At 37.7% G+C, this 27,714-nt stretch overlaps 1 protein-coding gene and 1 pseudogene across 3 annotated transcripts; one reads left to right on the top strand and one right to left on the bottom strand.

Moving 5' to 3' along the window:
* Positions 1–7,284: 7,284 nt before the first annotated feature.
* On the bottom strand, positions 7,285–9,191 carry LOC308686895 (aerolysin-like protein; annotated as a pseudogene). Its single transcript, XR_014032230.1, has 2 exons — positions 9,131–9,191; positions 7,285–8,071 (listed from the first exon to the last, which is right to left on the bottom strand). The product of XR_014032230.1 is annotated as an aerolysin-like protein (transcript).
* Positions 9,192–12,248: 3,057 nt separating this feature from the next.
* Positions 12,249–18,024, top strand: LOC308682923 (GTPase IMAP family member 9-like). 2 transcript variants are annotated; one of them, XM_081352924.1, is made up of 5 exons: positions 12,249–12,526; positions 13,195–13,244; positions 13,382–13,420; positions 13,593–14,618; positions 17,188–18,024. In XM_081352924.1, exons 2-5 carry the CDS (start codon positions 13,229–13,231, stop codon positions 17,481–17,483), a joined length of 1,377 nt encoding a protein of 458 aa, XP_081209050.1. In that variant the 5' UTR covers positions 12,249–12,526; positions 13,195–13,228; the 3' UTR covers positions 17,484–18,024. The 2 variants fall into 2 exon arrangements, with proteins under 2 accessions (XP_081209050.1, XP_081209049.1); XM_081352923.1 differs by having other exon boundaries at positions 12,251–12,526; positions 17,167–18,018.
* Positions 18,025–27,714: the final 9,690 nt, after the last annotated feature.

Consider the following 27,714-nt stretch of genomic DNA (forward strand, 5'->3'; position numbering starts at 1 on the left):
ATTGGCTGGACAACTGCTTATACTATGTTTAATAAATAATGTTGGCCACAGTTTTCAGACATATATGGAAAGCTGGCATAAAGGTTATTTTTAAAGTGCTCACAGTAAAATATCAAATTTCAGCCTGTCCCTCATATATGTCATAAAGGTTTGCACAATGAACAAATTTAGATATCCAGTTGTCCATTAAATATATTATTTATTTAACATTTATTGTTTTATTACTAAACGTTTTAAACTACATTACCCACATATCTCTGTCATTCTATCAGTGGAACAGGAAGCATTGTTCTGTAGTTCATTGAAATGTGCAGACATGCTTAGGGTTAGGGTTAGGATCTCGGTAAAGGAGTAATTTCTCACAACATAGAGACACTTTATAGTTAGCTTAATGTATAACTAACGTAATAATAACACCAAAACATACTTTGTAACATGAAGCGCCGTTTTATATGGGTTAAACGATTGTCCAATCACAGCGAGCTCTCGATAAAGACACAGCCAATACAAACCCAGCTGAACAGATGCGTCACACTTACATGCCCATTTATGGTAAATGATGACAGATCTCTTCTGGTTCCGGCCGCAGGGATAGATACCTTAAATAAATTGTATTTAGGCTGTTAAACATGCATTCCTTCTAATTAAATTATAAAACTCATATTTAAAAACAAAAGACTCCTTTTTGTGGTTACCATCCAAAAACGAGTTCACATGATCACTGACACAAATTTGCATAGACTGATGCATAAATACATTTGAAAGAGAAACTTTTTTTCTAAGCAATGGCCTACAGCAGGGTAGTTTTGCAGTATTTTAATTAAAAATAATTACATGTACTAAAGTGCTTCTAACATTTACAGTGTATGTATAGTATATTAAAAGGTATATCAATTATATTCAAATAAATGTAACAAAAGCACAATGAATGGACACAATTTTGAAAGCTTATTCCAATGTTTAATGTCAAACTGTTTAAAGACAAATGTAGTGCCAAAACTACTGCACAACAGTATAAAAATCAGTTAATTAAATATCCAGATACAGGAGCAATCTATTATAGTCACACATACATTAACGTTAAAAAATTGCTATGATGAAGTTATATATTTACAAACCAAGAGATGAGATTCAACTTTGTTATGTGAACATACATTTGTTTCTTCGCTTTAAAGAACAAATAGGTAAAAACATAAGCACAACATTTTACATTCTCAACTTTCATTCTATATCCTTGTGATTATTGGTCACTTTTATTGTAACTATGCAATGAATATGTCCTTTAGCAAAACACCTGATGAGCACTGACACTTTTTTGAAAAAGGCATTAGGCAGAAATCAAGTACAGTTTATGAAGCTGAAAAGAGAAAACAAAACGCTTTAACAATATGGAAAAAGATAAATCACTATTTTCAATATTGGTTCTGCATATATCAAAGAGATCCTGAGGAGGAGTGGGACTTCACATGAAGACTTTCAGAAACTGAGACAGAGCAAAGGGTGCACCTCGCTGGACACATCCTACGCATGCCCAAACAACAACACCCAAAGACAGTTAGGAAGTGGACACCACCAGGAGGATGCAGGAGACAGGGAAGACCAAGGAAGACATGGAGACAGATGTTTCACGAAGACCTGAAGAATGTCAGTGTCCCATGGGAAGATGTGAAGAACTTGGCCACGGATTGAATACGTTGGAGGACACTTGTTGCCCAATGTGCACAGCACAGCACTTGATGATGATGTTGTGAGTTTATCCATAACTGTGGGATATGTTTTCTGTAAAGAGTGTTGCATAATTAAATGTTAAAAGCATTTTTATGTATTAAGTTCACTGATATGTGGGCATTTCTATGAATAAAAGTATGTCTTTAATAGCAAGCAATAATCATGAAAATGATTTACATGCAAACGGGACAGTTATCAGCAGTGTAACTGATCTGATTATGACAAAATAATCGAGTATCTGATGTCATGTGACAAGTCACATAAGCTTTTGCACTCTTGCAAACAGAGGTAGGTTATGAGGTGTGGAGAGACATCATGTATCACTGGAACATAAACAGACGGGGACCAATTTGCAATTAATATAAACTTTCTGACAGTGTGTGTGACATCCGACAACTTTCCAAGAAGGGGCGCAACTGATTTACAAATATCGCGATAAATATGTACAGGAATTGAGGCAGTAGCCAATGACAGCACTAGGAGTAAAAGCTGCAGGATTGTGTACGAGTGTACAAATATGTACGAGTATCATACGAATTTGACAACTTGTTAAAGCTTGTGAAATATCAAGACTTTGAGTCTATGTTTGTACTGATTGGGCTATGGGTTTTGTGAGAAAGGTTTTAAGAAACAACAAATGCTTGATAAAATGTTTGATTTAGGGTTAAAACCAACACATACATACCATTGCGAATATTTGCCTTTGAAGCTGTCCGTCTCCTCCGTTTACTTCTCCTCCAACAATAATGGGCTGACTGAGTCCGAAAGGCTCTTTTGGTCTTTTCAGCTGAAAAAAGAGAAAAGAAAATATCATTATGTATAAAATATAGGATTATTTAAAGGAAAAAATACTGATATACCTTACAAATATTGGATGTTACATTATAAAGCCTTACAAACATGGCAAGTGTTGTGGTTAATATGCATTTACAACAAATATCACTTTAAAACTATCAATCAATACTGAGGTTAAAGCATGGTAAGTTTTGTGATTACTGTCCTTTACTAAACCAATCACAGTAAAACTATGGTTACTGTGGTAAAAGCATGGTAAGTGTTGTGGTTACTGTGCATTTACAATAAGTACCACATTAAAACTACAAATAGAGTGGTAAAAGCATGGTAAGTTTTGTGATTACTGTCTTTTTACTACACTTATCACAGTAAAACTAATGTTTCTGTGGTAAAAGTATGGTAAGTGTTGTTTTTACTGTGCTTCTACTACAAATACAACTTTGGAACTAATTGTACTATTTTTAATCTGATATGAATATCTAGGCCTATAGCACGTCACGTGACAGGCAGTGTTAATCACCCTGTTTTGAATTAGAAAGCAATGAAACGCAAAGTCTCCGTGGAGATGGCAGATATAATGGCAGATTAATATCGACAAACAGAAAAGACATGATATCACACATTATTAGGACAGCGTATTTAGGTATTTATTTACTTACCAACATCTGACACACGTGAACTGATGCCAAATATCGCGATGTGTTCGGAACGAGACTTCTTCAGCGCGATTTCCTACTGATAAAATATAATTTTAAAAATATCAATAAACAGCAAAGCAATCCAGCTTCCCCGGCAATAAGACCGAAATAATAACATTAAAAAAAATACATAAAAATACATAAGATCGCGTGAATAAATGTTGATTAAACAGCTTCTCTGCTGCAGCCGACAGGCAGAAAGAATCGTGCTGTTATCACGAAAGACGCTTCCCATTGAAAATACATTAGTTTAAAAAAATAAAAAATAAATAACGAAATAAACGTGTCCGTGGCACGAATCAATAGATTAAATTCAAGCGGCAACCTCCCCGTCTCTCTCTTGAAACCAACACGGAAGTGAGTTAAACTGCAATTCATTGACTGGCCGCTTGGCCTGGCTGCAGAAGTGAGTCAAATCTGTATCTCCCCCATGTTAAAATTACCAACTTTACAGCAGAAAAAAATATGTTTACAGCCTGGATCTCTATGTGGATTTGGTCTATACAGCTAATTTTGCCCTTCATAACAACTGTGAGGGGGGTGAATTATTTTATAAATCGTCCGTTTAGTTGATTAATATTTAAATTTAAGGGTGTGGCCAGTGGCCACTTGAGTGACAGATGGATTGCCGCTGTCAGTGCTGGCCGTTTGTCTGCTGTTACTAGCCGTCACTTCACCTCAGCAAATGTTAGCTGCTGAACTAGCCATCTCTGCAGTGTTTGTGCTTTTTTTCGGGATTATTTCATACAATTTAATACTTGGGTACAAAGCCCACGTCTTTGGATTCCGTCGTTATCGTTCGAGACAACAACCAGCGCTGAATTTCAGTTGTTTTCCTCTGTTAACATGCACTAATGGATGTCTGACAACTTCGTTGCTTTTTGGGGTTTTCAAATTTAAAACGTCAATAAATGCTCGTTCGTTCTGCTCTCACGGAACAGATGGATTATAATATGCTTATGTACCGTCAGATGAAATCATGCAGGCGTCGGCGCTTTCTCCGTCCGTGCAATAAATGCACATGAATGAGCGCGGATTTTCTAGCGCATTTACTTGCACTTCAAAAGCAATATATCTATGGTTTAACCCATTTGAGAGACGGCCAAAATCAGAATTTAAAATGGACTGAATAAGCTCTCTACGAACTTGAGCAATGCCGCGCTGACGGACCATGAAAGAGTGACGGACATGTATGCACATAAATCACTGTCACACACAAACACTCTCGAAGTAATACACACTTGTAGCCATGTCTTTTAACTATTATAATATTTCGGAGGGCAAAAATAGGAACGTTTAATTGGCTTTACATCATCAGCTAACTCGATCACGTCGAGCTAGCTGATTTCAGATAGCCAGGCTTCTCAGCTCCACTCACGCCCCGCCTGTTTGCCTATTTTCTGTTATCCGGGAGTGACGCAAGGCCAAGATGGCGACGGCCGGCTCCCACTTAAGGCTTCAAAAATGCTCTTCAGAAACCTACGGGTGACGTCACGGACACTACGTCCATATTTTTTTACAGTCTATGATTAAATTACGTGACCATATCAGAGAATAGGCTTGTTTGAGATGAGCAAAATCTGCGCAGAATCGATCACCGGTGATCAGCGCGAGATGCATGCCGGTTAGAAATGTGTCCGAGTGCGGCCCGCCTTGCTCTGATGTCATGCTGACGTATGTCAAAAATCTCTCGCGAGCGCAAGGCGCACCTGTCGGATTCTGCAGTCGAGCGCAGTTGCTCTCCACCGACTGCGCTGATCAAAAGCATGATGGGAAACGACTTGCTGACGACACAGCTTAATGTTCATTGGTTTAAACAACCGTGATGTATCGTTCTCTTTTAAAATGTTTGATTTTAAAACTCTGATATCATGTTTTATGAGTATACGTTATGTGTGAATATTCCCAAACTATCTGACAGTGCGATCTCTTTGGGTTATGCAATGTAATTTAAAAAAAAAAAAAAAAAAAAAAAATAAACACATATGTCTGTATTAAATAAAAAAGATTGATAAACATGTATTTGGAATGGAATTAAATAAGTAGGCTACTTTGGGTGACTTGTTTATCATATTTATTTTCATATAAAAGCAACAGAACTTAAATTCCATCCAGTTTATTATCAACACTGTGCACGAGCGTGAATCCCGCGATATCCGTCTTTGATCTCACAGGTGTCAGATCCACTACGAGAATAGAGAACTGTCCGGCTTGCCTGCGCTTTTTTCACTCCTCCTCTCACTGCAGCCGCCTACTCTCGACTACATTTCAGGCGAGGCAAGGCGCATCTCAAACAAGCCTAATATCTAATAGGAAGAGAATTGGCACTCTCTGCTTACTTCCGGGTTCTGGATTGGTTGCAGTAACACGTCTCTATCCATGCGGGGGCGCTCGCGAGCGAGTGCAGAATGAATGGAGGTCTGTGGCGAAATACCCCTCAAAACCCACTTTTCTCAGGATATAATTTTTTGTCTAGTAATTTGAATGTTGTATTCGAAAGGAGATGCAAAGAAATTACACATTGCTGGGTGTTAGATTTTTTTAGAGTCACTTATTTGGTTTAAAAAGTCTTTTAAAATGTCAATGACGTCAGAATGCTGACGTCATTAGCAGAATGCTAGCGTGTTATGGGCAACAACTCAACCTGTAAGAAATAGAAAAGAAATAAGTACTCGTTCATTCAACTTTCGACCTATAACCCATGTTGAACTTGCAAAACCTACAATAAAATCTGGGATTTCTCAACGGCATTTGGGTGAAAGAGAAAAATTTAGCCGTCTAGCCCCATAGACTCCCATTCAGTCTGCACTCGCTCGCGATCACCCCCAGTGGAATTTTAATGGAACTGCAACCAAAATCAATACAATGGGGCTGAATAGGGAGTGCCAAGGCTCTCCGTAGACGGGCTCTGACCATATCACGAACTGCCGTGAGACTGGGTTGTTAAACTCACCGCTGAATGATCACGTGCGTTGTTAAAATCACCGCTGAACGCGCTAAACCTTTGCGGGGACTTTGATATCAGATTGCGAGGGGTTTTAAACATCAAAAAACCAGTTGGAGGGCCAGATAAAAATTATCTGGGTGCCGCCATTTGACTCGCCCTGGCATAGATAATATTCTGTAGCCCAATGAGAAAAAAGGGAGTAAATAATTAAAACAAAATGAACAGCATTAGCTGCTACGAAACCTGCTTTGGATTTATTATGTTCAGGACAAACGTAATAGCACTGCAATAGATTGGCTATATTAGGTTAAGGACCAACGTAATAGCACTGCTTATATTAGGTTAAGGACCAACGTAATAGCACTGCTTATATGTTGGCATGTAACGTAATTGCGATTTGCAAAATAGTTTCCTCAGAACGTATTTCATGTGATACAGGGTTGCAGAATGGTTACGCGGAATCATTTACAATTACACACTCATCACAAGTGTATTGCACAAACCTATAGAATACTTAAGTTTAAATAGATTTGTGCATGCATGCATGGATTTCCAGGATGATTAGATCATTTTGATGGCTTTATACTGTCTGTAACCAATAATTGACTGTACAAAAACATATGGTTGTCCAAACCATCTCAGTGCAATTAAATTTATTCATATTGAAAAATTCTGCATATTAAAAAAAACAAAACAAAAAAAAAAACACTTTGTATAGAATTAGTAAAAAGGACTGTAAACAACTGGACAAAAGGTAATTGTTTGTTTCCGTCATAAACCCCAAGGGTCAAATCAAATAGAAAAAGCACATTAAAGGAAGAGCTCACTTTATAAGACACCCTCAAGTTGTTTCAAACCTAAATTAATTTCTTCTGCTGAACACAGACTAGCCTATATTTTGAAGAATGTTTTAACCAGACAGTTGATTATGGAAGTTTGTTTATGCCACAGAATAAGTGAACTATTCCTTTAAAGTTACAACTAAGTAACCACTTTTGTGTGCATCTGCGTTCAGTTCTGGTATAAGGAATGTTTTTGCTCAGGTTGTTAAAATGTCCACCCAATAAAGAAATGTTTTGCGCAGCAAGAAAACAATTAGAGGGAACATTGCTTGCAACAAGTTTTATTTAATAAATTACACAAGATATGAAGCTATATAAATATTTAGGTCCTGGTACCATAAGATCATTTGAAAACAGTGACACGGAGTCCCATTGTAACATCTGCAAAGATTGGAATCCCAGCCTTCACTTCCAGACTAAATGTTGATGTTAAACTTTCATTCACAGACCATGACGATTTGTTGGTTATTTTATTTTGAGGTTTCAACTTTGCTTCTGAGTGCTGGAGTCGTCGTTCCTGTAAGAGATGGATTTGATTCCTTCTGCAGTAACCTGTGGTATCAGTTGGTGGATAGTGGGATAGTTGAAGTTGGTGAGACCTTCGGATTAAACTGCATTGAGGAACATGAATCCAATGCTGTCAATGTCTAACCCACATTTTCCTACAACTCCCAAACAATATCCAGAGCCGACATAAATGGGATATTCGGTTTTTAAATCCGACCGTGTCATCTTTGCAAAAAAACCTCTCCTCAGGTTGGTCTGGAATTTAATGGCTCCAAGACGCGTTCCCTCTCCGTTGTCCCACAGGGACAGTGAGGTGAAACACTCACCAGCCTGGAAATGGAACTCTTGATACGGTCCGGCTGGATCTCCAAAAACTTGAACTCTCCCGTCTGTAAGCCAAACCTTGACAGCCTTCACCTGCCATTCTCCCAGCCAGACGCCGATCTTCTCTAATCTGGCACCGTTGTGCTCACCAGTCAATGAGAATCCACCACCTCCGCTTGCTCCAACTAGTTGAAGAGTTGTTGGGTGGGACATCTTTGGATTAAATCAATCTGAAAAATACAGAACAGAATAAGCATTAGCTTTATACTTAATTGCAGTGTTTCCCAACCCAGGTTAAGAATTTCTTTCTTAACTGAACCATTCATTTTGGGTCTTGAAGTAATTACTGTGTCTGAAGAGGCAAACATGCAAAATAACTAGACAATTTGGCTCTTGTTAATTGACAAGGCTATTAATGTTCCACTTATTAAAACCAAGTATCTAAAGTTAGTGTTTAAGCATTTTTACCTTTTTTCAAAATAGTATATTACCTTTAGTTATTATGGTAATGCTGTAAATGAGTCCTACCTGTCGCGACCTTCCCTTATAGGATAACCTTTTTATCATAGTAAAATATACATAGTTAAAAAGTATTGTTTAGCATAAAACATGTTGAAGATCAGTGGGCGGGCACTCTAGAATTTTCCTGTACCCGAAAATGCTAGTTAATGTTACTGCATTGACCAAAATTTACTGACTTTACTCACCCAGTTTAACAACCTCAACAACAAAACAAAAACGGTCATTTGTGCGTTTTCCACACCTGGTCAAAAATGACAGGGCGAAGCAATCGCAGCTCATGTGAACCTGGTAACGTTATACATTAGTCTGTGGTGTTTGTTTAATGTTTGCTCTGAGAACATGACACGGTTTTCCTCACTGGGATTCCTACACAACTTGCAACATTCTAAACAACATTCGGAGGCAATAAACACTACATTAAAGCAATTATAAAAGATGACATTATATGCGTTTGTTGTGTGTACTAAGCCAATCACCATTAGAGCGCCACCCTCAGGCTGAATAACGCACAGAGGACATCTACCAAAAGTGTGTCTGATGTGTTCAGCCATTAAAACAAATCTTACGAAATGTTTATCATGCGAAGACCCAGAATCTGCCCTGCACGGCCAGAGCCGCAAAACTGAGTGCAAAATACATTTTGTGAAGAGGGGCAGGATGGCACTGGCACTGGCTCTGACACACACATTTTAATTTGCCTCGTAAATTCAACATTCGTCCGCTATAATAAACTCACACCGCATAAACATACATGTAAGTATAATTACCAGTTAGTTTGTGTCGTCTGATTTCGGGTGCGAACTGCGAAGGAGACCAAGATAAAAACGCGCTTGGTAATGATCGAGGGCTTCCGGTATTTATACTGTCAGGTCTTCACCAATATTGGCGCCACTTGGGACGTTTGGCTACTAGCTTACATAGCCTATACGTATGTTGTGTAATGTGGGGAAATTTTGTTGGGTTTATGTTAATTGATGTTGGTATGAATTTTATATTTTTTATTTATTTTTGGTGTTGATTAAGGGAGGGTGTGAGTTTATTTGAGACCGTAAACTTTCATATTCCCCTGTTTTTTGTAAATGGTTGACTCCAATAGGGACGAGCCAAATATGGCGGGATTTATAAAAAAATTATTAACTAGGCCTATAGGCCAGGCGGCGCAAAAACCGGTATGTGCACACGGCACGCACGGATACATACGCACTTTTCTAGGCTTTGGTGAAGTGAATGATGAGTTAAGTACTGAACTTTCATGAAATAATTAGGCCTATCCAAAAGTTACAAAAAAAGTGTGGAAATAGTGGATGCGCTGCTTTTGAACACAGCAAGACGCCACTTCACCGAGGCACTAATGCTTACATTCTGTTTATGTTCCGGAGAATCCCTGAATATGCTTGAATCGGAGTTAAATGTGAGTAATTTGTCGTCTTTATATCGTTCCAATCTCGCAACACATTATGAGGAGCTCGGCTTCTTTATGGGTCATTTTTAGACTGAAATGATCGTTAAACATAAAAAAAAAAAAGTTTACGTGAGACGTTTTGGAAATGAACCATGTACTTTTACCTTACCTCATTGTATTGTATTACAAAGAGAGAAAATAGCGTATCCTCATATTTGCTGTGAAATAGAAATAAAATACTGTGAAACGACCTAGTGGAACTTTTAGTACAAGTGCGCCACCGTCTGTTAAGAGTGTGAATTACATACTTGCATGTTTGCTGTAGTTCGGCCTTCTCTATTGTACATAAACACATTTTACTTTAAAGTCTTTTGAAAATCTTGTTTATTTTAATTTGTACTCCTAAACACATAAATATTGTCTAAAGCCAAATCATAATTTAAAAGTCATTCACAGTCATTAAGGCTCTCTTTAAATTCCCAACACTCTTTTTCAGTCCAGTTTGTAGTAACATCGATTGTTTCCTCCAAGCATCTCATCAACCTTCTCCAACAACTTAACCACTTATTTGTATTTGTGAGATTCCCGATATCTGTTGTCAAGCATGTGGCATCTATTCCCACACCTCCGAACCAGCCGCTCCAGGTCACTGTTTCTCTTCACGTGCTGCTGGCCGCTCTCTCCTAATGTTTCCCCCCAGGTGAGCAGAACAATAGTGTGGCTCCATGATGCTTCTCCTAACGCTGATACGGTACGTTCCACTGCACGCCTGTACTGACCAGTGAAGGATAAATAAGCGGGAATCACCAGGATGAATGCATGCGGTCCAGGTTGACACAGTGAGACACTTTGAGAGAGATGTTTTTGAAACGTGCCTTTACTGTCAATCCCAGATCTCCATTAGTGCTCTACAATAGTGACTTGCCTGCCGGAAATCTCTCCTTTCCAAGGGTTGCATCCATTTGCATCAGGCCCCACGATAGTGCATCTCGCTGGATGACGGGATGATCAGACATGGATCAGACATGGGCCTGGGTGAACGTCCGGTAGGTTGGAAACTGGTGCTTGAAGATTCAAAGAAGTCTTCCTCACTTTCGCCTTCTGAATTGTCAAACTCACCATCTTCCTCATTTTGCTTGGCCTGCAGTGTTCGTTTTACCCTTTGGTTCTTTACCGATCTGTTGTCTGCACAGTTTATAGTAGACAACACTGATCGCTCTTCACTTCTTGTGTCTTTTGCATCGCAAATGCCACCATCCACTCCTATTTCTTAATGCATTCGATGGATGTCTTCACCTTCACTTTCCCATTAATTTCAATGCTTTTTGTCTATGGGCGATACCCTGACATCTTTTTGACTCGAATGCAGAAATTAAACACAAACGCATGAAAGGCAGTCCCTCGTGTCTGCTTAGTGATTTGAGTGCCTTTTCACTAAATTAATTGAATATTCAGTCATATGTGGGATGAAAAGGCAAATACATTATTTATATCTGATAACATCAAAATGTGCATCTAATTAGACTGTTATTTTGACAAGTTAATCTGTTTCTTATAGAAGAAACATTATGTGATGATGGATTTTTACAAAAGTTGTAAAACTGTAAAACATGGTAATATTAGTAAATAGCCATAGTTAAATATACAGTTCATAACGGACTCCACAAAATGTAAATGAGTTCAGGTAGCCTATGGGACCTGTAACATTCGATTTGAATCTTCTGTTGTGAAACCTGTTCAACCTGTTCTTTCTTTCTGAGACATAAGAAGAAAAAAAACATGAATTACAGTGTAAACAGATTAAAGAACCAGATTGCTTGACAAATAGATAGATGTTTATTTAAACATCTCTCTATTTGTCCACAAATCACATAAACGTGAATGCAGTGAGTTGGACTCTTCCCACCCTGTCTATGGACTGTTTGTCCCAGTAGGAAGAAGGTTGCGCTCCATCCGGGCAAGAACAACTATAGGCTCAGGAACAATTTTAGTTTTTTTTCAGAGGCCATTCGACTGACAAATCCTCGTCGACTGACTAAATATTTAGACATTTTATGTGCAATAATATTTGAATATTTATGTCCTGCTTTATTACTAATTATTGCACCGTTTTATTCTTGCATTGTCTATTTTTTTCATTGTTATTATGCTATTTATTGACAAAGCTGCTTAGACATACACCATAGTTTCTAATGTTTTTATTGGTCAATGTTTTTATCTTGTGTTTTGACCAGGACCTTAGTACTTAGTTTCGTTCCTTCATGTAAAAATGTGTATGGAATGACAATAAAAGACCCTTGAACATTGTGCTCTGTTAAAGATCATCAAAATATAGACCCAGGATGTCATTATATGAATAAAACAATGAAAAGCATAGAGTAGCATCTATTGTCGCTGCACTTGTGTTATGAAACATAATAACTTCCTCTGTCTAGTTCATACTTGTTTGTTGTTGCTATTTTTATCTGTCTAGCAAAATAGTCACATGACTGAGAAGAATACAGGAAAAGAGAAACGGATAATCTGCAGGTGCACGGGGTTCTGTACAAACAACTAAAGAGCTATAGTCCAATGCGTTACTGATAATTATAGAAGCGGTATTAACTTCTTGACGACTTTCGGACTTTATCTTATCTTTCCTCATTAAAATAACTGACGAAAGGACGAATGTTTCCATCTCCAGCCATGTTTAATGCTTCCTCTTTTGTTAAAACGGATACTCAGCCTAAACAGCAGCCATGATTCACAAGAAGAAACTGACGTATGTACAGTAAATATAATTCTTTAATATGTCTTTGAATGTGTGCAAGTATGATTCATGCACTATATTGGATTTGATCACATGAGAGTGCTGCATTTTAAAAGTATCTTGATAAGCTCTTTTTCTTAAATATACCAAGTGGAGGTGATATTTCAGTTAGTAATTCTAGCTAAGAAACACTTAACACTATTCTAAAGCAAGGCATTGAAACTGAGATTACTTCAGGTTGATGTCCATAATTCTTTGTAGATAATGAGCAATACTGTGTTGATATTAAAACAGATTACGACCAAAAAGAAATGCTTCACAATTGACAACTTTAAAAGCAACAGGTATCAAAAGCTTGATGTTTCCAACTCCATATTAGCTTGACTAATTAATTCTTATTAACTAGCAAATTAGTAACTGAAAACCAGTTATGTGATACAGATTTAACTGATTATTTTTGAACAGGTTAAATGCAAATTGAAAGCCAATTTTAATTGATGTCATTAAAGTTGATATTTACACTTACAGGACCTCAAATATGAGCAGAGCTATGTGATTTAGTTAGAAATATATTTATATCATTCATCAATCAGGTTTTTCATTAGTGTTTAGGATAGGACACTTTTATACTGTATCCTTTTTTTAATCAATTTATTCATTAGACTGTTCTTAAACTTAAGCTATCAAGACTTTTCCTGACTGAAAACATGAAAAATGGGTTCCAGTATATGTAAGTACAGATTTAAATCCACTTTATAACATGAAGGTAACTATAATAATTTTACATTTTTCCTATGAATATTTAATGTGACTCTTTATATGATAATTTAGAAGTTCTTTAGATTAGCTGATTATTTTCCTATTTAGCACAAGAGGACCAGGTGCCGTTGATAGACAGAGACGAAGGTGAGAATATGAACATCTCTGTTGCTACCAGGCCTGTATTGTGAAACTGTGCATTTTATTAAGATTTATATCATTGCAAATATGGCCGCTGAGCGAGCAGGCTTTCTTTAAAATAAGTTTTTAAAATATATTTTAATTTATTTTAATTTAATGGAACATTTCACTCTTCCAGGAATTCAGCCTATTTTTGAGGAACTGAAACTTGTTCTGATTGGAAGTCAAGGTGCTGGAAAAAACACTATTGGTAATGCCATCCTTGGGGATAAAATCTTCACGTTCTGGACATCTTTTAGAAGTGACCACATCAAGGAGACTCGTAAAGTATCAGGAACACGGATTCATCTGGCTCGCACTCCAGGCTGGAAAGGAGAGTTGCATAGATCAGAGAAAACCAGAAGGGAAATTGTTCACTGTGTGCAGTCCTTATACAATACTGGCCCTCACGCAGTCCTCTTGGCTCTTAAAGTGAACTCTGAACTGCCAGAGTCGACCATCAGCACCCTAGAAAGACTTTTTACTGATGAGCTGTGGAATCATACTATAGTGATCTTTACACATGCGGAAAAACTGGGAGGTTATACCATTGAGGATAATATCAGATGTCAGCAGCTTCAACCCTTAATTGACAAATGTGGACAAAGATATTTCTTGGTTCAGAAAAATGACTGCAACCAGATTACTGACACAATTGAAGAGCTCATAATCAGGAAGAATTCAGCCTGTTGTTTTAAACTTTCTGCTGTGAAAGAGGTTGATACTAATACATTACTGTCAGGCTGGACATGTCTTGTCGAGAGGATCAAATCTAAAATTGTTTCTATCTTAACCATCAAGGAAAAGTTACAGTTCAATCCAGAAACACAAAATAATGACTCTGATGATGAGATAGAGAGGCTGAATAACCTTGTTCAAGTAAAAGAGAGGGAGATAGTGAGGTTACGATCAAGATCCTCAGGACCTGACCTGCTTGCCCAACACAGAATTGCAGAACTGGAACATCAACTCAATATGAAGTGCAAAGTGGAAGAGGAAAAGGATACTAAGATTAAAGAATTGGAAAAACAGCTACAAATATGGAAAACAAGAGCTTTAAAACAGAGAACACATGAGGATCAACATGCAACTGCACATGAAGACCATGAGAAGGAGTCCATGAGAAGCTTCCCCCAAATTCCATTAAACGTTCTTCCTTCAAACAGTAAGTAGTTCAAATGTGTTTTCATCATGCTCTTTTGATAACAGCAGTAATCACACAGGATCTTATTCGTACAGGAATGTTTGTGTGCAGAAAGCCCCAAATGAAAGCCTGCGCGCAATTTGGCAAAGGCTGCGATTATTTTATGCGCAGTTTGTCTGTGCAACAGCTGATCAGTAGTAAATGCTCCATCTCACACACACACACACACACACACAAACACACACACACACACACACACACACACACACACACACACACACACCACATATCTCTCTGAACACCAGGGCTGCACACCACATATTCCTCTGAACACCAGAGGGCGTCACACACACACACACACACACACACACACACACACACACACACACACACACACACACACACACACACACACACACACACACACACACCACATATCCCTCTGAACACCAGAGGGCGTCTCTCTCTCTCTCTCTCTCACACACACACACACACACACACACACACACACACACACCCCAAATATGACCCGCAGCATAAGTAGATAACACACATTCCATGAAATCCTGTGGGCATCATCGCTGTTGCTGAATACACAGAAGATTGAAACACTATGATTGATTAAACATGACTAATAAACACACGACTGCCTTATTCTTTATAAGAAGCACATCATCTATCAGGGGAGGAATAATTTTCTTTTCAGGATTCATGAGTATGATTTTTCACCTGGAAATTGGCAATTAGAAAGTAAAGTCATGCTGATGGCTTCAAGCATACCAAAGTCACCTTTATTTATATAGCACTTTTTACAATACAGATTGTTTCAAAGCAGCTTTAAAAAGAGTGACATGACGTGTAGCTTTTAGGCCACAACTGCCCCCAAATATTTACTTTACAGTGTTAACAGGAAAATAACGCCACAATGTTTGTTTTGGCTCTACAGCAGCTCTAAATGAAAAGAGTGTCATTGTCCAGCTTAAAGGCAGGGTATGTAGGATTTTTCTAAAAAAAAAAAAAACATTCCAAATTTGTTTAAACTGTCTTTACATACCAATACATAATTAAAATGTAAGTACTCTGAAAAAGAGAGTATAAAAATCGAGTGTCTGTAGACCTCTCACGACTGTTGTAAACACAGCTAATTATTTCCATTCACTCCACCCCCTCCCTTCTGAGCTGCTTCCAAAGCCATGCCCCCAAAACACATGAACGCGCGACGCCAAACGCTCAGGCTCAGCTGGAAGACGCATTTATTTACCTGAGGCGAGTGGAGAGGAAGGAGCGCAGTGCATGCAGTGACATCATGTCAGAATCACATGTAATAAAATACCTAACTTTATCACTATAAATATAAACAAATAAGATTTCTTTTAGTATTCACTATCAAGCTAGCATATCGATACTGGTAAAGTTTAAAATATACTTTGTTTGATTCGGTAACAAGCTATATTTATAGGTAACGAGCTATATTTATAAGGCAAAGCTAAAAACAGGTTGCATTGATACACGTTTTTCCATTATCAGTTACACTGTGATGAAGGTGAATTTCGTGTAAGATTCATAACATATACGGTGTTTTGCATGTAAGAGTTTCCATAATGAAAACATTGTTGACTCTAATGAGGACTACACTCCGGAGACAAGTACCGCTTCGTCGGTTCGAGGACAGGTCCGGGGTTAAGGGCGAAGTAGAGGAGGTCGTTCAAGAGTGCGGGCAACCAGGGTCCGAGGAAGTAGTTTTTGCCTTGTTTGCCTTCGCTGACTGCATATGCAGGTGCTTTGAATTTTGAATGGTCTTTCTCTGCCATAATTTTACTCTTCGTAGGTTCCGCGCCTCTCAAATCAAACGGGTGCGCGCGCATATGGGCAGATCTAGCAGCAGGGGTGGTAGCCATGGTTGCGAGAGTGAGTGACAGTCGCCCAAACCAATCAATTGTTTCATCCCGAATGGAAATAATGAGCTGTGTTTATTGCAGATTAAAAGGTCTACAGTCACTCGATTTTTGTACTCTCTTTTTCAGAGCACTTACATTTTAATTATGTATTGATATTTAAAGACAGTTTAAACAAATGTGAAATTTTATTTTTCTATAAAAATCCTACCTACCCTACCTTTAAGTAAGTTCAGTGTTGATTAATTTCCATGTTAAAAATAATTAGACATTAATTTAGTTAATTTATCTGTACAGCCACTCTGTGATGTCAGTGATGTCATCGTCCAGCTCAGTTCAGTTCTCATGGGATGGGTGTCAATGCAGGCAGATCAATAATATTTTGACCAAAGTGTATACCGATAATGATTAATAACCTCAGGGCTCATGGTATGTAGGTCTGTCTGGACAGAATCATCAATAATCTATTTCTCTATAGGGAGAATTAATGGGGATTTTTACTTCTAGAACTTGACTATTCTTAGTGGGAACCCCACACAAAAGTCATTGTATTTTGACAAGGAATCAGTTTTCTTGTGTGTTTACTTGAGAACCTTTTCTGCACATACAAGTCAAATATTTGTACACAATTATTATTGACTGAAAGCTATTGAATAAATACATAATGATTTCAGGTGGTGAACATGTTCCAACAGGGTCAGTTCAGCAGCAGGAATGGGGTGTCACTCTTCTTAAGATCGTGGATAAGCTGTCTAATGATCAAATGGAAACATTTAAAGATCTCATGCACTGGAGTAAGGAATGGAACATTTCCAGATCATCATTAGAGAAAAAAAACGGAGGTGATCTAGTAGACCTTATAATAGAGAAGTGGGGTGAACAAGAGTCAGTGCTGAAGACAAGAGACCTCATGAAGGAAATCCCTCGTAATGATAATGCCATGAAAAAACTGTTTACACCTTTCTTGGAGGAAATTGGTGAAACATGGTGATCATCAGCTATCATACAGTCATCATTTCTTTCTCAAAGAGGTCTGCTTAATTTTTTATTATCCAGAATAAAAAGATCATTTCTTCTCCACATCAGGGAAATCTCACACATATGTATTCAAGTAGGGCATTATTTGAGGGGACATGCATTTGTAGTGCGGTTACCGAAACCATAGTGGATGTTATTGAGTTCACTCATTCAATGTACAGCTGTCCGAATTCACTCACTCGTTTTCATTCACTCTTTCAGTTTTTGAACTGAGGCTATTGAGACTTTCTCTGACTGAAACAAATGGGGAAAAAGTTGTGTGTTTTAAATAAATATACAGATTTAAAAATTTTATAACAATAAATATTTCTCTGTGAATCTTTGATTTGAGTGTATATACTGTATGATAATTCATAAGTTTTATAAATGATTTTTTTAGCACGAGAGGATAAGGTGCACTTGTTAGAGGATGATGGTGATAATATGAATGTGTATTTAGATTTATTATTATTTAACAAATGTCTTTGCAATAAAAATTACATCCAGACATATTGACCCAGACTTGTCCACAGAAAACGAAATGTGAAACGGTTCACTGTGTGCAGTCCTTATATACTACTGAACCTCACACAGTCCTCTTGGCTCCTAAAGTGAAGTTGGTGCTGCCAGAGTCGACCATCAGCACCCTAGAGAATTTTCTTACTGTTCGGCTATGGGATCATACTATAGTAGCCTAATCTTCACACATGGAGAAAAACTGTTGTTACTATTATACGAACCTAACCTTAAAATGCTAACTTAAATGTACTCAATTTTTACTGTTGCAACCTAAATTAAACATTTCATAAATTTGTAATACAACAGTAGTTTTTGAATCAGTGACAGTATTCATAGCCTCACTGATGAATTTAACTGATGTTCCAGACTTATCTTGAATGATCCGTTGATAATGTCTGGCAACATGCTCAACTGTGCACATAAATTCTCAAAGTCAAAATCCACCTTGTACAAAGACGTTATAGATGGCTGGAGAGTCACCTCTTTCCCAGAAGAAGCGGTAAAAAGGTGTTTCTCCAAGTTCGTTTTGGAGACTGTTTGATCAAGTGAGTCACTTCTTGCACAATATCCAATGCATCTCGTATCAGCTTACAATTTTTACCAGCATCTTGAAGGCAGGCATAAGTTCAAGCAATCTGCTAAACAGTGCACTTGTACAGCCACTGGACTGCACTCTTTAAAGCATGCAGCGACGCTTCTCAAGTGACCGGACATGTTCGCTGCGCCGTCATATGCCTGGCCTCTGCACAAATCACACATTATATTGCAGCGGATCAAAGGGTAATTTATTACACTGAAAATTGTGTGAGCGTCGTTTTTTGGCAAATCAAGTACTATGAAATCCTCTCGAATTTTGTATGTGTCGTCTACCCAGCGAAGCAAAGTCACAAGTTGTTCTTTGTTGGAAATGTCTTTAGTTTCATCCATGAGTAAAGCCGCCACGAATGGGAGACAAAACCTTTCGTAGTACATTGAATGAAATTATATTCATTATCTCGTTGATTATGTCATGGGACATATAATTCTTCACTCTGAGATGGTGAGCGGGAACATGGTTTGTGTAAAATGAGCAACACATTATTAGCTGTTTGAAAATGCAGTCAAGCCAAAGGCTAATCATATTAATTACCGTTATGTGTCTGACGTGATTGATAGCGATACATGAAACGCATTACCATTCTGATACATCGACTTGTAGACGACCGTGTATGAGTGAGTGGAGGCAGAGCTAATTTGCATATTCATGATTCCGCATATTGTTAGCCTCATAGCATAATTGCCCAAGTCATATTATTAAAAAAAAGACTTCAATTATGCTATGAGGAACTAAACGAAACTAGCAACAGTTATTGAAAAACTAACTGAAATAAAATAATAATTATCAAAAATAAGTATTCGTTTTCGCAATTAATAAGCCCTCATCCCGTGGCGGAAAATCTGACGTGGTTTAGTTTAAAACCAAACAGGCTGTATAATACATTCACCTGTAGATGGCGCTTTATGCATTTGAGGTTAGCTGAGGCTGACAGCAACATCAGTTAACTGATAAATACGACAGACATGAATGATGGCAGGGGGTAGGAAACGACAGAGCCCTGTTTGGGACTATTTCGAATTTAATTCCGAAACAGGAAAAAGCAAATGCATTGTCACGCTGAATAATACACTTTGTGGTGTTGAAATTAAGGGGAAAAATCCCACAAACCTTAAAGTACATTTGCAAACCAACCATCGTGAAGAATACAAATCCTTCATGGCGAAAGATTCGGAAAGGAAGACTACCATCGGTAATGATAAAGTCAACGAGGGTGCTAGTAGTTCTCAAACTCAATTGCAGCAGCAGACTCTGACATTATGCTTCCAAAAATCGGAGGTTTGGCCAACAAATTCAAATGAACATAAGAAACGAGAAAATGCACTGGTAGATTTGTTTGTTGAGACTGGCATGTCCACTAGACTGTGTGATTCGGTAGCCTTTAAAAGTTTTAATGCTGCTCTAGACCGCAGATTCATCACTCCCAGTGCTGCACGGATCAATTCCTTAATTGCGCTAAAAATGCAAACTGCATCTCAGCGAGTAAAAGAAATGCTGAGAGAGACCCGCAAAGTCACTATATGTGTAGATGGATGGAGCAAAAAAGGTTTGACTGCTTCGTTTTTGGGCGCGCAGATGGCACTGGGGACGGGGGGGACATGACCCCCCCACACTCTAAAAAATGCTGGGTTGTTTCTGTAAACAAATTGTTGGGTTGATTGTGCTGGGTCAAACAGTTGGGTTGTTTGGGGTACTGTAAACACATTATTGGGTTGCTCATGCTGGGTCAAATGAGTTGTAAGGGGGTCATTCACAAATAAACCGCTGGTTGGGTTATTTTGACCCAGCAACTGGTTACTTTTTTCATTCTTTGTGGAACTTTCTGGATTCTTCACTTCTGACTTGAGGAGCACGCCACTCGGAGCAGGCAGTGTTTTATGGTAAGTTAATATGTTTACCTATATTTTTAATAAGTTGTGGTGGTAGCAGCAAGCTAATTTCACTGTTCAACATACAGTCTTTGATATGGAAGTGTGAGGGGTAAGGTATTTATTCTCTGAAACATTAATTAGCCACAGCTAGCTGGTTAGAATTTTTGACAAAATGCCGCATGTTAAATCCTTAGTTGAAATTAAACCAGATATATCAGCAGCCTTTCTGAAAAATTTCATTCTAAATTCATCATGTAATTATCGTAGGCCTATTCATTGTGGACGTTGCGTATTTAAAAGTGAGAAAAGCTTTTGTATGAAATCCATACGCGCAGTTTCCCTCACAAGGGCTCGCACGTAAAATCAGCGGGAAACGAGTCTCTAATGTACGTTAGTCTAGCAAGTGAGTTGTGAGTGAAAAGTCTGCTGGCGTAGTTTTAGAAATACTCGTCTGAAGAAGTGACTGAGGTAAGTTCCAGCACAGTCTGCGTGTGTCTTCTGTAATGTCTCAAACCATCGTTTCTGCCAAAAAAAAAGGCTTTCAAGAGCCTTGATATAGCCTTTTTTAGTAAATGTATGACTTGCAATCTTTATAAACATCGACTGAGGAAAGGAGAAATAGCGCCAGTTTTGAGAAGAAAAGTATACCCGTTTAGTTGAACGAATGATCGTCAATATTTAAAACTTAAAAAATGTAAACTTACATGATAGCCTATAGATACCTACCACCATGCATGTCATCTTTCATTTTATATTGTGTGCAAGTTAACATCTAAACGAGGCGATCATCAGCGCTGCCAGTCAGGAGATTAACGAGCAGCTTTGTGGGTTTGTGAATTTTAATGTTGACACTGTATCAACATTACAGTAATATTTTACTTTTAATAAAATAATGTTTTATTTTAATGCCTTAATGTTGATAATATTTGTCAAAATTACTCTTTTATTACTATTACTATTCAGTTTGCAATAGGACATTTTGTTTGTTTTGCACATTTGGTCATTTGGTAATGTTTGCAATAATTTTAATTGCATATTCAATAATAAATTGATACTTCCACAAAAAAAGCTTAACTTGCATGTCAGTTTTATTGCAACACTCTAAGTGATTGTCCGGGAAGCAGACACACTCTGTCAGTTTAAATTTAAACTTAAACGCATCTCTTTTACCTGGAATTAATATAGAACATTATACATTTCTATTATTCAAATCAGTTAAATGATTATTAGGCTGCATAGGTCAGCCGGAACCGAGGACACTTTCCTATAACACCTGATGTACTCATTATTTAATAAGAAGAATGGCATGTATGCTAATGTATGTCTTTCTGTTCATTCTAAAGTTTACTGAAGTCAGGCGGATCCAGGCCGTATCCAGATCAGATGGTGGACCTGCGCCTGGACCCATCCATGACGCATCCCTGAAGGGCCAGCCTCATCAGCCCTCTGAAGGCCTCATCGACACGACTGATCCTCAACAAACCCGTCTCCATATGCGAGTGATGACTCCAATCTTCAACCAAATGAACTGGATAATATTCTGAATGTTCTTATTCAATCTGACCTCTGACCTGTAATGCTGCCTGGATCATAATCATACACTGTTCGCTCGATAGCCAGAGGAGAACTGAATGCCTGAACCTTCTCCCAAGGTTTTTTTCGCCATTCTGTCACTGATGGAGTTTTGGTTCCTTGCCACTGTTGCCTTGGCTTTTGGCTTGCTTAGTTGGGGACATTTAATGTTCAACAATATTATTGATTTGCCTTAAGGTGGACGATGATGCAATTTTCTTCTAGAAACAAATTTTGTTGTATTATATTCATGTTACAGTATCACTGAAGCTGCTTTGATACAATCTGTAAATTGAGATGACTTGACTTGATCAACAGGTGAGGACCAACATGGTTGAATATTTACAAAATGAGATGACTGGTTAATTGCTGCACATTTTGTGCCTCAGGGATGAAATGAGGGGGACATGTCAGACCTTTGACATTGATTAACATTAACAAAGAAAAGTATTAAAGAAATGTATAAAATAAAATAAAAAATGAGATTGAAATCATACAGTGGCCTCTCTGGTTTATTGTATTACAGAGATAATAATTATTTTAAATTCATAATATAACAAATATTTGTTTCTAATTTTATTAAGGCAATGAGACAAGAAATAGCCCAGCACATGAGTAAGACTTAACCCAGCAAGAGGGTTAATTTCACCCACTGGTTGGGTCAAATGAATGACCCAGAAATATGGGTCAAATGGGAAAACCCAGCACTTGGGTCAAACCAACCCAGCGCGTGTTCTGTCCAGTAGTGACCCAGCAGTGTGGTTAAGGTTGGGTTATTTTTTAACCCAGCAGTTTTTAGAGTGCAGATTCATAGTGACCCGATCCGTCCCCCGCCCTCACTATCCCTACGAAACGCGACAAAAATCGGTAAAACAGGGGATTAATCACTGTTTTCGCTATACATTATGTGTACACTATAGCCTACATAAACGTGTTTTTGCAAAACGGATTTAAATCCGATCTTCAATTCCCGCGCTTGGTCCCGCGTCTGTGACTTACTTTCACTTTGATTTGCGATAGTTTGCTTGATGAATATGTTCAGCTTCTCGTCTGCGGCGATGCTGTTCCAGTAGCGTCGCCATATCTGGCTATAACATTACATATAGCCTATAACACGCTCTCACACGTTTATTTTTTAGCATTTTTGGGAGGAGTAAAATTTACATATATGGTTTCAACAACCAGATGCATTTACACTTGTTCAGTTTCGTCTGGGATGCGGACCAGACCTCCTCCTGAAGTGGTTTGAGCGATCGGATTCAAATCTGTCTCGAATGCGTTTCGGAGGGCATTTACACCTGGTCTTTTCACGATCGGATAGCTATCCCATCACAGAAAACGCATGAAGTGGCCAGGTGTAAACAGCCCCTATTTCTGAGCTGAACCGGTGATTTTCTGAACTGAAAAAAATTGACTGTATAAATGTCATATAAAGGCGATGAAGAGACAAAAAACAATCACCTCGTTTTTTCAAAAACCAAACAATTAGTATTATTATTATTTGCACATAGGTTCTTTGCTTTTTGTTCATAATGATAGACTTTGTATGCTGAGATAAGCAAATGTTTAAAAAAAAACATACTTTGCTAAAGACATGAAGTTTTGGTGGGTGATTGGCATAGGCTACTAGTCAAATAACAGTCTGATCATGCATTGCTAGTGGTGATCAGGTAGGCCTTTGTTTACCTTTGGTCATTGTTGTTTATCCATGATTTCAAATAACAATCCCCCAATGGCTTTTTAATGCAAATCATTAGCCCAAATTATGCAAAGTTACTACTTGAGCACTAGTTAAAGCCCAAATTACGCAAATAACGAATTGAGTTTAAATCATTTGCTGACAGCTTGGTCCCCCCCAGTTAAAAAATTCTATCTGCGCCCCTGGGTATCTCTGCATGTTTTTACCATTGCCCATCGAATCAATCGCAGCATGCTTTGCTAAATTTGCGTCGCATTTGCCATCCACACACCGGAGAAGCAATAGCCAATTGCATCGAAAGCACCCTGAACGAATGGGCTATACCAGAGAGCAAAATATTGCTCATTGTAACGGATAATGGCTCAAACATGATCAAAGCCGTGGAGCTTCTAAAAAAAGCACACAGCGACAGCACAGAAGTGGCACAGTATGATGCTTCGGATAACGTGGATTCTGCTGAATCTGACTCAGACTCCGACTCCCAGGATGATTGTGCTGCTGATGAGGATCAAGGTAAGTTTGTTGCTTTTTTAAATTTATTTTTTATTAATTGCATTCAAATTGTAATGTTTATCTTTATTGCTATGCAGTGATATTACATTTATAGGGTTAAAATGTCCATAGAAAAATCATTAAAAAAACGTGCAAATTCTGCAAAATACATGTATAGTATAGCCCTTAAATGTTTTGAACTTTCTTTTATGACAGACTTGTTTCAAGATGGGTTCTCGAAATTCCAGCGTATGCCATGCATGGCACATACCTTGCAGCTTGCAGTTAAGGATGCATTGAAAGTTCCTAGTGCAAGTAATGTTCTCAGCAAAGCAAGATCAATCGTTCATGCTATACGGAAATCCTCAGTGGCAAATGAACGGATGATTCAAAGGTATGGTTTGTGTTTTATATTTAACTTTCTTACACTTACACACCCACAAACTGGCATATATGGATTATGAGGACTCTCCATAGACTATATTTCATCCCTCATCACTGTAACTATATTTCATCCCTTGTTACAGCAATCGCTGTAACAAGAGCAGATAACTGTTAAGAGACGATGGAATCCAGGTTTTAATTTAATCCAGACAAACAACAACACACACACCCATCTCCACAGAGGACATTTGAGGTGTCCTCATAAACCACATTCATAGCATAATACACTTGTTAATACTAATTCAAAATGTAACATGCACAAAGTGTCCTCAAAAGCCATTATTGCCAGATTTTACGCACAAACACACAACACTCAATCTTACAGATAACATAAATTTACTTTAGTTGCTTAAATAATTTTAAAGTTTAAAAGGTAAATATATACAATAACTGATAAGCATCAGAAAAGACGGTAACACTTTACTTGAAGGGGTGTGCATAAGACTGACATGACACCGTCATAATCTATATGAAGGAGGTTTTATGCATGTTTATGACAAATGTCATTAAGTGTCATTCGCTCAATTATGACATTTTTTAATGCATATATGACATTGTTTGAGATGTCTTTGTTATGGCAACTTGACTTTACTAAGACAACACAACCTGTCATAAATATGTCATGAACATGACATAGCAGATTAATTATCAAACTTAAGAAACCACTTAGCTTTATGGGTTAACATTTCATTAAACTGTCATGTGGTTGGTTTTGACATTGGCTGTCATGAAGCCATTATAACATTTTAATGACAAATTAAATTTGTACCACTGTAGTTGAGGTCAACAAAAACATTCATGACACAGTTATAATGGCCTCATGACAGCCAATGTCAAAACCAACCACCTGACAGTTTAATGAAATGTTAACCCATAAAGCTAAGTGGTTTCTTAAGTTTGATAATTAATCTGCTATGTCATGTTTATGACATATTTATGACAATTTATGTTGTCTTGGTAATGTCAAGTTGTCATGACAAAGACACTGACAGGTTATGATGTATTGGTTTATGTCAAGTTGTCATAACAAAGACATTTCAAACAATGTCATATTTGCATTAAAAATGTCATAATTGAGCGAATGACACTTAATGACATTTGTCATAAACATGCATAAGACCTCCTTCATATTTATGACATCTGCCATGTCATGATTATGAAGGTATCATGTCAGTCTTATGCAAACCCCTTCAAGTAAAGTGTAACCCAAATGACCTTAGACAGTCATTAGTTTGTAGAGGGGAAAGATGATATTCTTACATTACTATTATTTTTTTAAAGGTGTGGACGAACACTGATCCGTGATTGCCCCACACGGTGGAATAGTTCGTTTGAAATGATCAAAAGACTGATTGAAACCAGACCTACTCTCAATGAAATGGATTGACACTCTTTTGAGCAGTGAATGGACAAAGCTAGAAAATCTCATGAAACTACTGGAACCATTTGCTACACACACTGATCAACTTCAGACAGATAGCCAGTCCCTATCTGAAGTAGTGCCAGCCCTGCTGAATCTGGAAGCACATCTGCAGCAGACTACCAACATGGAAAAGCAAACTGTTCAAGTCCTTCTGAGGTCGATGCGGCAACGCTTTGCAGGCATACTTGATCCTACACATGCAAAGTTTGATCCAACAGCAGGTGCAGCATCTCTTATGGACCCATCTGTCTCCCTAGCTCTTACATCTCCAGAGATGAAGCATCTAAAGAGAGAGGCAGAGATATTTGTCTTGGATCAAGCTTTAAGATATAGCCAAACTTCAGCCACAATGACAGATAATGCATGTGAACTACCATCAACTTCTGGAGGCACCAACAAAACCCTTCAGAAATACTCGTTCCTCGCTACAAAGATCTTCAGCACTACTAACCAGGTGAATCCAGTTGATAACTCTGGCAGTGCAGTGCATGAAATGCAAAAATACCTAGATGAAGTGAAGCGAGACAACATTGGGGTCAGGCCACTAGAGTATTGGCAAGGACGGGTTGCGGTGTATCCAAAGCTTGCACCTGTTGCAATAGATTTGGTATCTGCCCCTGCATCTCAAGCCTTTGTAGAAAGAATATTTTCTGTTTGTGGACAGCTTTCATCTGGACTGAGAAACAGAATGACCACCTCCCTGGAACAAAGAGTCTTAAAAGTTAACAGAAAATTTTGTTTCTGAAATGATTTCAGAAAACACAGACCACAATTATATCCAATGCAAAATACACATTTGGTAATTTTGGACATTTTATGGTGGTCTGTTTGTTTAAAGTAAAATTGAACACTACGCATACACTTGAAGATTGTGTTCTAGTCTGTTATTGCGAGTAATATTAAGACTACAAACATGCACATTTGAAACCTTTAAGATTGTATTAGTCTGTTTTTGCTAAATTAATATTCAACACATACACACAAATTCAAAAAGATTTAATCTTTAATATGTATGTTTGTTCATATGCATGTTCATCATGTATTATGTAAATTTAAGGTGCATTTGTTTGGTTCTTTTTTTGCATCTCAAACCCTTGTTATTTTTATCAAGAGTTAACTGTAAACTGCAAACATTACATTTTGCTGAAAATAAATGTCTTTCTCAATTGTTAAGAACCGAATGAATGTATGTTTGTTTGTTCATATGCATGTTCATCATGTATTATGTAAATTTAAGGTGCATTTGTTTGGTTCTTTTTTGCATCTCAAAACCTTGTTAACTGTAAACTGTGCAAACATTACATTTTGCTGAAAATAAATGTCTTGCTTTGCTTTCTTTGGTCTACACTGGAAGTGTTCTGTTAGCTGCTAAACTATAATTACTAAAACTATAACTGAAACTAAATAAAATAAAAACTAAATAGAAATGTGTTTGCAAAATAAAAACTAAACTAAAACTAACAAAACCATTCATGAAACTAACTAAAACTAAACTTAAATTTAAAGCAAAACTGAAAACGATATTAAAATAAAAACTAATTTAAAAAAGCAAAACTATAATAACCTTGGATGACGCAAGGGTGCAGAGTT

This window comes from Scardinius erythrophthalmus, assembly GCF_964197995.2.
Source record: "Scardinius erythrophthalmus genome assembly, chromosome: 2".
Classification (NCBI taxonomy): Eukaryota; Metazoa; Chordata; class Actinopteri; order Cypriniformes; family Leuciscidae; genus Scardinius; species Scardinius erythrophthalmus.